Source organism: Panicum virgatum, chromosome 7N (genome assembly GCF_016808335.1).
Source record: "Panicum virgatum strain AP13 chromosome 7N, P.virgatum_v5, whole genome shotgun sequence".
Lineage (NCBI taxonomy): Eukaryota > Viridiplantae > Streptophyta > Magnoliopsida > Poales > Poaceae > Panicum > Panicum virgatum.
The window spans coordinates 47595384-47609521 of record NC_053151.1 but is presented as its reverse complement, the minus strand read 5'-3'; the positions used below and the strand labels follow the sequence as shown (position 1 = coordinate 47609521).

Sequence of the window (14138 nt, the reverse complement as noted above, 5' to 3'; positions counted from 1 at the left end):
AGATCATAGTTATGTTCACTCTTTCACGATCAAATGCTTAACTACCTGTGTACAGGTGACGTCCATGACTACGTTGAAATGGATAAAATCATCATTGTACCTTCAGTTAGGAGTGCAGTATTTAAATTTGGATATCTTAACGTGATGAACAAAAAAATGCTTAGCCAAACACCTATCTGCCCCTAAGATCATAAAAAAATCAGGTCCATCCACCAAAGTGTTGGATTTGTGGACATGTTAATGTTGTTTTGTATTGTGAGAAGGTTTCATTTGCAATGCAATTCCCTGCTGCTATAGGCCTTATAGTCACGACTTTCTCGGCCTTCGAAATGGATACCATCTCATGTCCCATCTCCTAAAATATTTGCAATATAGATTAGAGCAACGTAGACAATTGTATATTGCTCTAATATAAATTGCAAATCTTTTGTTGACACTTGAAATATGACAAATCTTGAAGAGCCAGAGAACTGGTGTTGACATGATTTAGGCACTATCAAACACTTATAAAAGGACGTTACTGTAACTTATAAAAGAACAGCAACATATTACACAAACTATCATGTTCGGCGAATTAATATTTGGAGCCCATTGGTTTGGATCTCATGATCTAGTTATTAATACTTAAATGTATATCAGAAAACTTTGAAAAACTTTAAGTCTTCTGTTCAACAACTCAAACTGCGGCCGCACCTGCATTTTCAGAGCACCATACAAGATAGGCGCGGCAAGATGAGTGACTTCGTCAGCAATAGAAATGATAAAAGATTAACCAGGCGTGGCCCTTTATTCCTCAACATGAATCGTAGACCTCTTTTTGTTGTGATGAAGGCAATGTATGTACGAACCAAGGAATAGCCAGATGTATGAACCTCAACATGTATGTTCAGAAGATTTAGAGCAAGTCTGGTAACGAGTAAATCAAAGATGTCACATGCAATGACATTCCATATCCTCTTCCTTGAATCATTTACTGTTGTTTGGCTAGGTCCAACTCTATGGCGATGTATATCTTATGATCCAAAATAGAGTTAGGATACATATATAATCTGGATTAACAAGAACCACATCCCAAGAAAAGTAGCACTCCCTAAACAAAGTTCCACTTCAAAATCAACAATATCGCTAAGCTTTCCAGAGCCACAGGCTTATTGTGTGCCAAGACAAACTGTGTGAGGAATGCCACCGTCAGTAGGTAAATTGTGTCTCATTTTGTGGCTGCAACTTCTACCATCTGCTTGTCGGTAAGGGGGCTTTAGCCCGGCTGGTGGAATTCCATGATGGGAAACTACCAGCTCGGAAGTTCAGCTCCCAACCATGATGGGAAACTACCGGTTGTTGGACAGCGTGCGGTCTGCGCCATGGTGCACCATTGTCGCGCCGCACTGCCCGCGCCGCAACTGGGCAGGTAGAGGCTGCAGTGCGCCCTGGCGGCGGAAGGCCCCCTCTTCATCAGAGCACAAAAGCATCGGTGGGGAGCTTCCTCCAGTTGAGGAACTTCACTTCAGGAATCAGGGCGCGTTTGGTTTGTTCCTAGAAGAATCTAGAACGCACTTTGACAAGGTAATTTACAAAACCAACTCCACAACCCTTGTGTTAGGAATCCTGAAAAATCTAATGAGGCATTTGATCGCGTGATTAGATGATGATTATTGTAGCATTATTGTAGCCAATCATTAATTAATTACCATCATTAGATTCGTCACGAAAAAATACATTATTCCTGAAGAAATTTTAAAAATAAACTTTATTTAGTATTTATTGCGGAGCCTAGAAGACACGTTCTAGGATGTTTCAGTAGACGGTAGAAACCAAACAGGGCCCAGGAGGGTGGACTTGCCCTTGCCGTTGGGCCCCACGAGGCCGTAGCGCCCGCCCGTGCGAAACTCGAACAGCGTCATGCCTCGTCAAGTCCTCGACCACGACTTTTTTTTTCGAAACCACGACGTCCCTCGCATTGTCGGCGGCGGCGCCGGCCGCCAGGACACGCCCGCCGATGGTGACGGCGCAAGCGTCACGGTCGTCCCAGAGCGCGGCCGCTGCTTCAGAAAAAAGAACTCTATATCCTGAAGAGAGCAATTTCAGAAAAAAAAATAGAGAGAAAAAGATGAAGAAGAGTAAAGGAGCTGAGAATTGGCACGATATTGAAAGGGGACTTCGGCTATGAACATCTGTAGTCTAGGTCTTGTTTAGATCCAAACTTCAAAATTCTAAATTTTTTTATAAATCGCCTGTATAGTGTATTAAATGTAGTCAAAATAAAAATCGCATTACACAAATAGACTGTAAATCGCGAGACGAATCTAATGAACCTAATTAGATCGTGATTAGACATTAAATTGTTACAGTAAAATAACAGTAAACATATGCTAATGATGGATTAATTAGGCTCATTAGATTCGTCTCGTAGTTTACAGACGAGTCTTGTAATTAGTTTTGTGATTAGTCTAGATTTAATACTTCAAATGTGAAAAGATTCCCTTTCTCAATTCCAAAACCAGTGAACTAAACACACCCTTAATGCTTCAAAATTTTATGTAAAAGAAATTGCAGCATCGCCAGCCATAAACCCTGGTACACCATCAATTCATCATGGCCTCATGGGAGTGCGGAATCATGAACGATAATAATAAATGTAGTCACATCACATGAGATTAGTACAACACCACCAATCAACCCGACAATAAACTGATCCGTTCAGCTGCTGCCTGTGAATGAATTTACATCAACATGTTGTTGCATCCTCTTGTTCGTGGGAAACGAACTCGTTAGCAGCCATGTCTCATCCTCTTGTTAGCTTACAACATACAGTATTATTTTCCTACACTAACGCGTCACAAAAAAGAAAAAGAATCTGCACTACTATTCAAGGTGAGTTGTTCTCTGAAAAATGCACAATCTCCCACGACGACTTTTGGAGTAAAACAGCAGCAATGCGATCATCAGTTACTTGGAGGCATCATAATATGCTGGTGACATTCAACTTGCCAAGTCGCACCTTCTTCCATCTGCTCTTGAAGAGGAAAGGATGGAGACCCAGTATATGTTCAGGCATGAAATCGTGCCTAGTCAGTATGCCAACAACAGGTGCCCTCTGCATTTAACAAAATTAAGCAGCCCAAATCTGTCAGTGATAATTATTTGAAGTGTCTGTAATTCCTAATACTGATTTGTGTGATAAGGACAATGCTACTAGCATGGAATAAAAATGCAAACTATGTCATGTTGATCTTTCCCGTCAATGACATCTGCTGTCATATTACATTTGGTTAGAGACAATTTGCTGCTAACAAAGGGGCTCAGATCCAGGCAAGCATGAAAAGGAAATACAAACTAGAATCCTGAAATAGACATCATAATAATAATGTAACTGAAGCGCAAACATGACTAACCTTAGAGGATTTTGGCAGAACCAAAAGATGTCTCAATCCAACTTCACGGAAAAGTATAAGAGCCTTAGCCAAAGACATAGTCTCAAGGACAGTATAAGGAGATTTATTTGTGAACGGATGCAGGTCTACAAACATTTCCAACTCTTCTGAACTTAATTCAATGTCCTCAATCCTGTCTTGTTTTCCTGATCCGCGTTTAGCAAACTCATCATGTGTGAAATGCTTCGAAGCATTCAGTGTAGAAGATGTGCAACTGCGGATGAAATCCTTCTTTCTCAATAGAACAAGCAGGTGGTCTCGAAGAATTAGACCATACAATGTTGGACTATCTGAAAATGGTGGCTCATCAACTACAGGGAAACCATTATGGCCTGTTGTCTTCAAGACATGCACTATGTGGCCAACCTTCTCTATACCACTGAATGTTTGTAGAGGACCAGTTACAACATCACTGACTGATAATTGTCTCATGTAGGGTTCAGCATATCCTTCAAGATGAGGAAACCCTTTCAATCTAACAAGCAAATCGTAGACGTTTGTATTGAAAGCGTCTGCCACAACCTTTGATATCAGAAGGACAAGCATAACCAGAGGAAGCATAAGCAGATTATTAGTCAGTTCTAGGATAACAACACAAACTGAGACTGTCATTCTCATCGATCCACCTAGAAGAGCAGCAGAGCCAAGAACCGCAAAAAGACCATGATCCAAAGTTGATTGTGACCCAATCAACATGGCTACCAGACGACCATAAGCTGCACCAGTTAAAAGAACAGGCACAAAAAGACCAGATGGTAGAGCAAGGCCATAGCTGAAAATGCCAAGAAAATATGATGCAGCAAAGAACACAAGTATCGAAGACATGTGAAATTCATCATCAGTGCCGGCGCTGTAAAGGTTTCTAATAGTGTCATCATTGGTGTTGAAGAACAGGCTAGCCAGGTCATTATATTCATTCATTCCACACTGAAACTTCTTGAAATTACCAGATCTTCCTATTGATGGGCAAGCTTCTTCTGTATCAGTTGGACAAGGTTTGCAAGACGCAATCCATGGCAAGCCAAAAAGACAACAGGATGTACAAACAGTGACTGTTGCAGCCAGGAGAAATTTGTATGTTTTCCCTTTCCTGAGAGCAAATGAAAGACTTTAGGCAAGAAGATGTCGCAAATATTTGAGTGATTTCAAGTGAATGTATGAATCTCAAGTATACATGGTTCAGCAGACACACGTTGGAGTTTTTTTTTTGAACAGTTCCTGTTTTCGAAAGTGATAGAAGACAATACTACAAGTGACACATTTTGCGTGTTGAAATGAAACTTTAATAAAACAGAGCATGTGCAGTTTAAACTGTAAAAGTTAGGGTTGTTTAAAATTAAGGCAGCATCAGTACATACTCGCTGATAAGGTTGTAGAGACGGAGAACCTTGTCCAGGAAAAAGTTGTACAGACTCCCCAGTATTCCTCCAAAAACCCCTAGAGTGATTACTGGAGGTAAATCGACCAAATGGTAGGTGACATAATCTGCTGTCACGTCAAACATTATAAGGCCACCTTTCCCAAATAAGCCACACTTGCCACTTTTACAGAAATCTATCAATGCCCTAAGGACAACAGCAACCATTGCTGTTGTGAAAAAGGCTCGCCATAGTAAGGCACTCCTCCACCTGCAAATAAAAAGAACATATCTTCATATTTGTAAATTGTACATAAAAACTTTCTCCATGAAAGAAGCCATTTTACAGAAGTGTTTGAATATGTCATTCTTTACAAGGGATATGCATACAGAGCACATCTGCTGCACCCTACCCTTCAATGCATGAATACTACCCATACTTGAACATGTTTCAATGAAAACAGATCATGAATAGTAGAGTAATGGTTCAAATTGTTAGTTCCAAACAAAGTCCCAAATAGAAGTAGTGAAAAAAGAGGGACACTTTCTGTTTGATGAAAGAGGCTGCAAATGATAAGTAGCACTTCAAATTATGGAATTTTCTTTCCTTGTTTCATCCATCTTATTTTTATGCAAAAATAACTTCAAAGTCATCAGCTTTTTTTTTGGGAATTCAACAAATAGGAGGCTTTGTTTTTTGTGAATTCAACAAATATATCCATCAGCTGAGCACATATTCTGTTGTTTGATAAACCTTTGTTTTTTCCCCAAGCACATGGTTCTAGATCTTTTCAGACGATGGGGGCATCATTCTTGAATCTTGATCAACAAATAAGGCAGGTTATGGAGGTAATTAATAATAATTCAAATCATGAATCAAATGTTATTGAAGCCTTCACTCTCACTTTCATTTTCGCTCCTCGATAAAAATAAATCTAATAAACGAGGGGAGTGCAAGAAGACATCATGAAATGCATTTCAAAGAACTTACCATGATGATACTGTTTCCAGGGCAAAAAGGACTCCACCAACCGGTGCCCGGAAAGCAGCAGCAATACCAGCAGCAGAACCGCAAGTAACAAGGTCCCTCCGATCCCTATCATTCTTGAAGTATCTTAGCCATTTACATGTCATGTGATATTTACGTGACCCGCCTTGTCCAAGTATTGATGCAATGCATGCACCTGTGTGTACCAGTGGACCAGCTTTTCCCACATGCAGTGATGATGATACAGCAGCAATGCATCCCACAATCTGCTCAAAACCAGCTAATATGTATTAGATATTTAACATAAGAGCTCTATGTTTTCAAGTGCCAAGAAACAAGTTGAACTGAAAAAGGATAGTTTCTTTTGCAAACTAAGACCCAATTCTACGCAACCATAAATAGGAAGAGTGTCCATAATAATAGAAGCTGCACTGAAAAGGGTAAATTGACTTACAAATCTTATCATATACATTCTCAGTGCCCTAACACTTCCCATCAAAAATAAGTTACTAGATCATAATCTAATTAATCGATGGCCTCGTAAGGTGCAATATTATACATTTATACTTCCACTTCTTTAATGCATATACCCGCAAAAAAAAATTCTTTAATGCATATACCATGCTATAGTTTTGTAGCCTGTACAGAACCGATCATGTTCAGTACTCCAACTACTGTAAACGATGTATACCAGGACCTTGAGTTTCACTTCACCAGAACGACAAAGTACCCAAAAAAAGAACCACATCAGAGCCTGTGAGACTGTTACAACCGGTTAGAAATATCTCTGCTACTTCACTACAACCATCAAGTGACAAGACCAATAATTCAGTCAAACCTGTTCATATCACATTAAACACAGAACCAGGTGTAAGGGCGTAATTACATTATGCCACTCTAAACTATCAATGACATTTTTGCTTAATGAATGAAAGAGGTAGAAAGAATTACCTTCACTATCAAAGTTTTCAAAGAGAATATATTGGGGGCGTCAACGCCGTTCAAGTAGGCCTTGACCTCCGGGATGCCTGATCCGGCGGCCGCCGGCGCCACAAATACCGTCAGCACCGCCGCTAACATGGTGAGCGCAAAGTTGGACGCCAGGAACACCGCAAACGCCGACCCGTGTCTGACCAAATTAACTTCTTAGTCAACACCACTCCCACGGCAAAATTCCAATTAATCAAGTGCCAGAACGTGGTGCTGCTTACTTGCCCTCGAGCATGAGGTTTGAGGTGACGACGAACTTGGCGCCGGCGACGTTCTCGACGCCGAGGTTGGCGACGAAGCCGGCGGCGGCGGCGAGCGCCCCGACGAGGAAGCAGAGGACCCACTTGAGCGCCACGTAGCGCAGGATGTGGCCCCGGCCCCGCGCCCTCCAGTCCTGATTGAACACGTCGTTCTCGATCAGCCTGCACGGGAGGCGCCGCACGCGTCGGTGAAAAAGCGGAAGGAAAGCGAGCGAATCGCGCCAGATTGGGGGAGGAGGCAGGCAGCAGAGCAGGGGAGCCGAGCCTACTCGTAGTCGAGGCTCTGGATGGGGCAGACGTCGGCGCCGACGAGCGCGACCTGGGAGGTGATGTTGGACTGCGTGTGGCTGCCGAGGAGGAACCGCCTCCGGCGGCGGCGCTGCTCCTCGTCGCCGTCCTCGCCCGCCGGGTCCAGGAAGAAGGACGAGCCCGAGGAGGCGAGCAGCGGGGCCTCGATGTCGCCCTCCGGATCCGCCGCGCCGCCGCCGCCTCCCCCGGCGCCTCCTCCGTCCTTGGGGTCCCTCGGAGCCATCGCCTCCGCCGCTCCGCTGCCCGCCACTCGCAGGCCGCAGCCGAGCCGAGTAACTGATGCGAGCAGATGGGAACTCCTACTGGGGACGCTGGGTTTAGTAACGAGACGCAACCGAAGGACTCGGAGAGAGAGTTATCGACGTGACACTGCCCGGTGGGGCCAGGGATATCCGGGTCCCGCATGGACGTGACGGTGGCACTGGCACGACACCCTCGTGTGGGGGCGTCGGGTATGGAAACGGTTGGGGGCGCGGCTCCCAGTCTCCGGTGGCAGCGGCGCGCGGTGGCGGCGAGCGGCGCTACTCCTGCTAGTGGGACAGGGCAAGATCGGGTTTTTTGGATGGGTTTTAATACGGATATTATTGGATGGGTGGAAATGGGTGACACTATGAAATGGGTTGGGGCGGGTTGGGTTGACGACATAGACGGGTTGGGACGCTATGGTAGTAGATCGGCACGTAAGTCGCATATCATCTTCCATCGTAACTTCGGGTTGGGGCGGATTGGGGCATTGGGCCGACGGGGTGGGTCGGGGCGGGTGGTAGTTAGGGCTCTTGAAATATGGGTAGGGGCGGATTTGGGGTGAGTTCAACCCCATTAGCAGACCTAAGCGGCGCGCTGTCATGGACAGGCCTTCTCGGAGTGGCTGCCTAGTGGGGCCAGGCTAATGGAACGGGTAAAGCAACAAACGGCAATGGACCAGACTAGTAACGGAACATCGAACCAATAGCAACAAACTTGTCTTCCTCCGAACTCTGTCCCTTTTGTATCTCTTGCTATTCTTGAACTCTAGCCTCCGATTCTTACTTTCCGGTCTGAACTCCCTCTAATTCCTCCCCAATTTGTATTAATACTCTTACTATTTTGATTTGGAGGTCTAGCACCATAACACGCTCCTTGGGTACGGACAAGATCTGGCGGCGTTACCATCCCCGGAAGTCGCGTCGTGCGTTTGGATCAGATTCCCCTGGCGGGTGGAATCTGTGCTCGACACTTGTGTCTTACTATTCTGCTTGACCCTTTTGATTCTTTCTGCCTAATATATATTTAAGCGAGTAAATGTTGACAGATCTGTCGATCTGAACAAACTAGACCTACTGGATTAATGAATGGATCACGAGGTCTTTCGGCATGGTGTCACTTTCAGATGACGGATTCAGTGTTACTACTACGTAATTCTCAGCCTACACTTTTGTCAAAAAAGAAAGTTGGAGCACGCCAAGGTTTTTGCAAATCTTTTGAGCTACTACCTTCTTCTGAAATTCACACTAGTGCATCGTGAGTTGATGGCGCCTGTCTCTCCCGTCGTCCTCGCACGGGCGGCGTGGGAGACTCGAACCCCAGCCACCGCCGCCGCCCTTCTCTCCTGCTCCCTCCCACCGCGCCGCTGCGGGCCGCCGGCAACTCGCGCGGCCCGTGGGAAAGGCGGCGGCGTGGCCTTCCCCTCCTCTCCGACTGATCTGGACGAGCGCGACCTCCATGGTCCCCGGAGCAAGCTCGTCGGTGCGGGCCGCCCCCGCGGCGGCGGAGGCTGAGGCCTTCAAATCCGGCGTCGTCCCGGCCGGATCTGGGGGCTGCGCGGCGGGGGTGCGGGTTTCTGTGGCTGGGCGCGGTGTCGGGGTCCGACGGCGGCCGGAGGTGCTAGAAGACGGCAGCTACGGCGGCCTTGGCCAGCGCGGGCGGCACTAGCGGTGGGGGCGTCGCAATGGCACTTGTGGTGCCTGTGGCCGGCGCAGGACGTGGACGGCGGTCAGCGCAGGGCCCGGGGCGCACCGGCGCGGCCCATGCGCAGGGGCGGTGGCGGCGGTCTGCAAGGTGTAGTGCGCGGTGGGCTCAATGGAGCGGGAGGCCCTGTGTGGGGGACGCCAGAGTGGCTGGCCGCTCTTGACCATGGTGGTCGGGAGGTGGTGCCGGCGGACATCTGCATGCGGACAGTGGGGACGGAAGCGAGATGGTGGTGCTCCCCTTCTCTCCTCGACGGCTGTGCGGGTTCGGCGTCGCCTCGGTGGCGGGGCTGGGTGCTTCCAGCACAGGTATGTTCTCGCGGTGCCGTGGCGGCATTGTTGGGATGTTCCGGGTCATCTTCCTAGCAGTGGAGTTGCAGGGGCGGCGGTGATGTTGTTTGCTGCTGCTTGTCTATGAACGTGCGTAAGGCGCAGTGTTCATCCGGGCGAAAGGCTTCACCGGCACTCTTGCTGGTGGTAGTGGTGACGGCGCTCTTGGGGCACCGTTCTCCCTGTTGGGGGCATCACTATGGGGAGCCGTGTCCTGAAACATGGGGTCTTGGGGTGAAAACCCGGTCCAGTCTACTGGACGAGCGATGGCGGCGCCATCGGCGTCACACCCTCCTTGGAGGCGCCGCTTATGGAGACTCGTATCAGCTTGTGACAGTGTGGGGGTGGTCTTGATGGCTTGTGTGCAGCGGCAGAGGAGGTGCGCAAGGTCTTTGTGTTGGTGGCAATGTGCAGAGGGCCCACGGGTGCTAGAGGTCTTGAATCGGCACGCATAGCAGTGGTGACCTCGGTGACGGTTGGGCGGAAGTGGTGCTCTCAAAGCGGTTTTAGATATCTGAGTCCTTGGCAGAGAAGAGACGGTGGGTGAGACGAGACCCCCACGTAGAGTGGCCGGGATCAGTGGTTTTCATTGGTGCCGTGATGGGAGTTTTCTGCTATCCCAACGCTGGAGCAGGGAGATCGACGATTATGGGTGTGCGGCTTGAGGGTGACAGTCCCGTGGTGGAGGAGTTCAGGTGGCTGCTCGGGCTTGCAGCGGGCTACGGCTTATGGCGTGGTCCAGCGTTGGTGACGACGGTGCAATCTTGACGGCTTGCTTCAGTTTCTCTCCCAGGTGGTGGTGTAGCGTTGTGTTGTGTGTGTTTTGTTTGTGTGGTGTACGCTTCGGCGCGTTATGTACGAATGCTTCTTCTTCTTAAATGACAGAAGAGTACTCCTGCTATTATTTCAAAAAAAAACACTAGTGCATCGTATTTGGTGTCTGAAACAGCTGCCGATGGGGATTCAGAGACCCGTGTCCGTGTGGGGATCGCCGGAGTCTGGTCAGGATCTTCTCGGCGTTATCCGTCAGACGGTATGACCGTACAAGGGGCGCGTGCGCTTGGATCTGGTTCTCGTGGCCAACTGGCCATGGACATTGCGCTGGATGACTGGATCTCGTGTCTTGTTCGGCTTAATTCTTTGGTTCTCTCTGGTACCCGTGAGTCTGTCTCATGATATTAGTTAGAGCCTTTGAGTGCCTGGTCCCTCCATATGCTGACAGATTTGTGAAACCTTTTTTTCTGAAGAAGCTAGTAGATCTGCTGGAATATTTAATGAAGTCTTATGGTGCAGTGCACTTTCAGACGAGGGGTTCGGAGCACAAATTGGCCATATCTAGAACATCATGTGGCAGGTTTAGAGTATACTAATTCTCAACCTATACTCCTTTTTTGCGAGTAATTGTAATTCTCAACCTACACTTGCCAAAACGCTTTTTATTATTTCCTCGAAAGACAGCGAGAGCTTTGCTATGATATATCATTAGACGGAAGAGAAAAACAACAAACAAAACAAGTAAGAATGAAAGAAAAGAAAACAACAACTACCAGCTCCCCAAAAAACTATTGCTTTAAGAAATTTAGAAGTAGAAGCACGGACACGTCAAAAAAAAACTGTCGCTTTAGAAATTTAGAAGTAGAAGCACATCAATGTTATTGAAAAATCTTTTGAGCTATTTGGTGTCTGAAACAGTACAGATGCAAAATCTTCTGAATTCACACTGCAGCGTATTTGGTGTCAGAAACAGTACAGGTGCTCCATCAGAGCACTCAGAAGCGAAGCGTGTGATCATAATTACACCAATGCATCGTATGATAACCTTTCTTATGGTAGTCAAGATCCCACCACACAAATTTATTGACAGGTATGGCATGTCTGTTAATCGCGAGTAGTAAACTTATCCAAGCACGTACTAGCTGCTCTGCTTCAGAAAAGATGATGACAGGGTTATTCTGATTTATCCCAGAGAAAACGCAACGGGTACAGCAAATCAATCGAGTTCATGCCATCGCTTGGCAGGCTCTATCGAAACTGTCGGCGGCGGAGGACGTTCGCTTCACCAGCGTGTGCTCCGGGTTTACTAGCTTCAACTGGCTGCAAAACAAATCGGATTTGCTCGCATCAATTCAGATCAAGCGAGCCATACAAATTCAGACTTGTCAGGCAGGTTCTTCCAGCAATACAGGCAGGCGTTCACTTACTTGAGGTATCGCGTTGCAGGTTTTCCCAGGTTCAGGCTGCACACCGTCAGGTTCGCAAGAGTTTCAGCATCCTTGGCGTCCTGAACAGTTTCAGTAGTTTCGTTTAAGCACAAGGAAGAACAGATCGAGGATTCGGTTATAGAAGCACGGCATCGGCGTGTGCTGCGATGGCGTTGAGTGTTGGGCCAAGGAAGCGCCCGTTTGGGCAAAGCCGAGTGAGATCGCCAGGGCTAACCTTGTTCAGTGACTCCAGCAGCAAGCCCTCCGCGTCCTCGAAGTTGCCCATGTGCATGGAGCACAGGGCTTTCCCGTTAAGGATCGTGCAGGTCGGTGGGTATTTCTCAGATAAATCTTGGAAGATGAGGTGCGCTTCTTGGATCTTGGACCCGCCCTGAGAACCATGGTAAGGTAAGGTCATGGTGTATCATGCCAACAAAATTTGAAGAACTCTGAATTTTCTTCAGAAAGTAAAGTGGCTGAACTGGAACACTGACGCTGATGGCCAAACACAGCAGTAACTTTTTTATCATGCCATTTCGTCCAATAGAGAACTCACAGGAAAGGCGTGCGCCTACCATGACAAGGTCGACCCATGCGTTGGCGAGCTGCGTCAGCGTGTGGTCTTCGTCCAGCTGCTGCATGACCCTGAGTTGCTTCTCTGCGTGGTCTGCCCGGTGCATTTGGAGGTATATCTGAACATTCAGAGCAAGCCTGCATCACCAAATTGAACGACGAGCCCTTAACGTTTTGTGCATTGTATTACGCTGAAAAAATGTTTTGTGCATTGTAAAGAATAGTATCGGAGGAGCTGAAAAATCTGCAGTAGCTAATTAACTAAAAGGCATCGAGTCGAGGAATAAGACATGCATGATTTCGGCGAAAGATGATGGAGAATAATGAATACTTCAGATGGCTAAAAGGAGATAAGGGCGCAGGGGGGAACTGATGCTTACAGTTCCATGTTCCCACCAGAGTGGGTGTGCTTGAGAGCCTCGGCGTAATCGCGTTCGTGCATGAAGATGGTGCCGGCCATCAGCCGGAGGATCGGATTGCTCCCGATCGCCGCGTCTGACAGGAGCTCACGAAGCCTGGAGACTGCCGATTCCTGTCACAACGATCACAAAGGAGGAGATGCAGAGCTTCGCTGACAATGTGGTAATGAAACGAATAGAACACATAAGATTGCAGAAACTTGGACACCGACTCTGTTCCCGGTGTCGCCGGAGAGGTACGCCGCGAGGAGCTTGACGGCCTGGAGCGCCGTGGCGGCGCCGGGCCCGATCTCGCCGATCACCAGCTGCATTATTGCCGACGTACGGGTCGTCAAAACGTGCGCGGCGGCAACGGGCATCTGAGTTGGCACGCCAAGCGCAGGCGTCCGTACACGGCGCGCCACGACGCGATCGAGATGGCCGCGACGGCCAAGGACGTGAGAGCGCGCGCGCACCTGGTGTGAGCCGATGGCGATGTAGGAGCGGTAGAGGAGGGCGTCGCGCTCGAGGAGGTCGTCGGGGGAGAGCGCGTGCGCGGGGACGGACTGGCTGCTGGTGATGGCGGCGTGGTACGCGCCGATGTAGAAGCTGTTGCGGAGGCCGAAGAGGTGGTCCGGCGACGCCATGCTCCGGGGGCGGGCGGTGCTGCTGGGGCACTGCCGGCAGGAGACGATCGATCGAGGGGCCGCGCGCGCGCGCGCGCTGGGAGGATCGGAGGAGCTTCGGATCTCGTCGATCGAGGCGCGGGTGTTACGTTACGTTGTTGACCGTGGAAAAGGGTAGCTAGCCGCGCGTGCGCTCTACGTGTCCCCGTTCACCAGAAATGTTTATAGGATTCGATGATCAAAGATAAAATTGCTTGATTTAGAAGAAGGGAACTAGAACGATAACTAAATTTTTATGTCAGAGTGATAGCTAACTTGAAACAGTAGGAGTATTTACGACAATGGACCCATAGTATGCACACTATTTTTTTTAAAAAAAATCTTCGATATTGCCTACTTGCTAACTTGCACCCTAACCATTCATTAGTTTATTCACTAATTAGTTTGATACTAACATATTTTTTATGCGAAAGTGTGTCTGGCGTACAGCCCAACGGCTAGGACTACTCCATGGACTGGGCTGGGCCTTCATGCTACAGTACACAACAGCGTAGAAGAAATAGTATGATGACTAGGATGCTCTTTTTTCTTTTTTGTATTTAAAAAAATCAAAATTTCAAAAATATATGTCCGTTTGGAAAAATTTCAAAAATATATCCCGGTCGCCCTATTGGGGGGCGACAGGTCCTAAATGTAATTTTTCTTCTTCAAATTTACAAGGAGGTCCCT

General features: G+C 47.7%; 2 protein-coding genes across 2 annotated transcripts; both read right to left on the bottom strand.

Moving 5' to 3' along the window:
* Positions 1-2590: 2590 nt before the first annotated feature.
* On the bottom strand, positions 2591-7607 carry LOC120682113 (putative chloride channel-like protein CLC-g). The gene is made up of 7 exons (XM_039963866.1): positions 7296-7607; positions 6988-7188; positions 6728-6905; positions 5780-6042; positions 4790-5059; positions 3393-4521; positions 2591-3094 (listed from the first exon to the last, which is right to left on the bottom strand). Exons 1-7 carry the CDS (start codon positions 7556-7558, stop codon positions 2960-2962), a joined length of 2439 nt encoding a protein of 812 aa, XP_039819800.1. The 5' UTR covers positions 7559-7607; the 3' UTR covers positions 2591-2959.
* Positions 7608-11405: 3798 nt separating this feature from the next.
* Positions 11406-13523, bottom strand: LOC120683086 (coatomer subunit epsilon-2-like). The gene is made up of 7 exons (XM_039965105.1): positions 13260-13523; positions 13017-13109; positions 12766-12917; positions 12388-12523; positions 12048-12203; positions 11813-11892; positions 11406-11705 (listed from the first exon to the last, which is right to left on the bottom strand). Exons 1-7 carry the CDS (start codon positions 13428-13430, stop codon positions 11612-11614), a joined length of 882 nt encoding a protein of 293 aa, XP_039821039.1. The 5' UTR covers positions 13431-13523; the 3' UTR covers positions 11406-11611.
* Between the last annotated feature and the right edge of the window lie 615 nt (positions 13524-14138).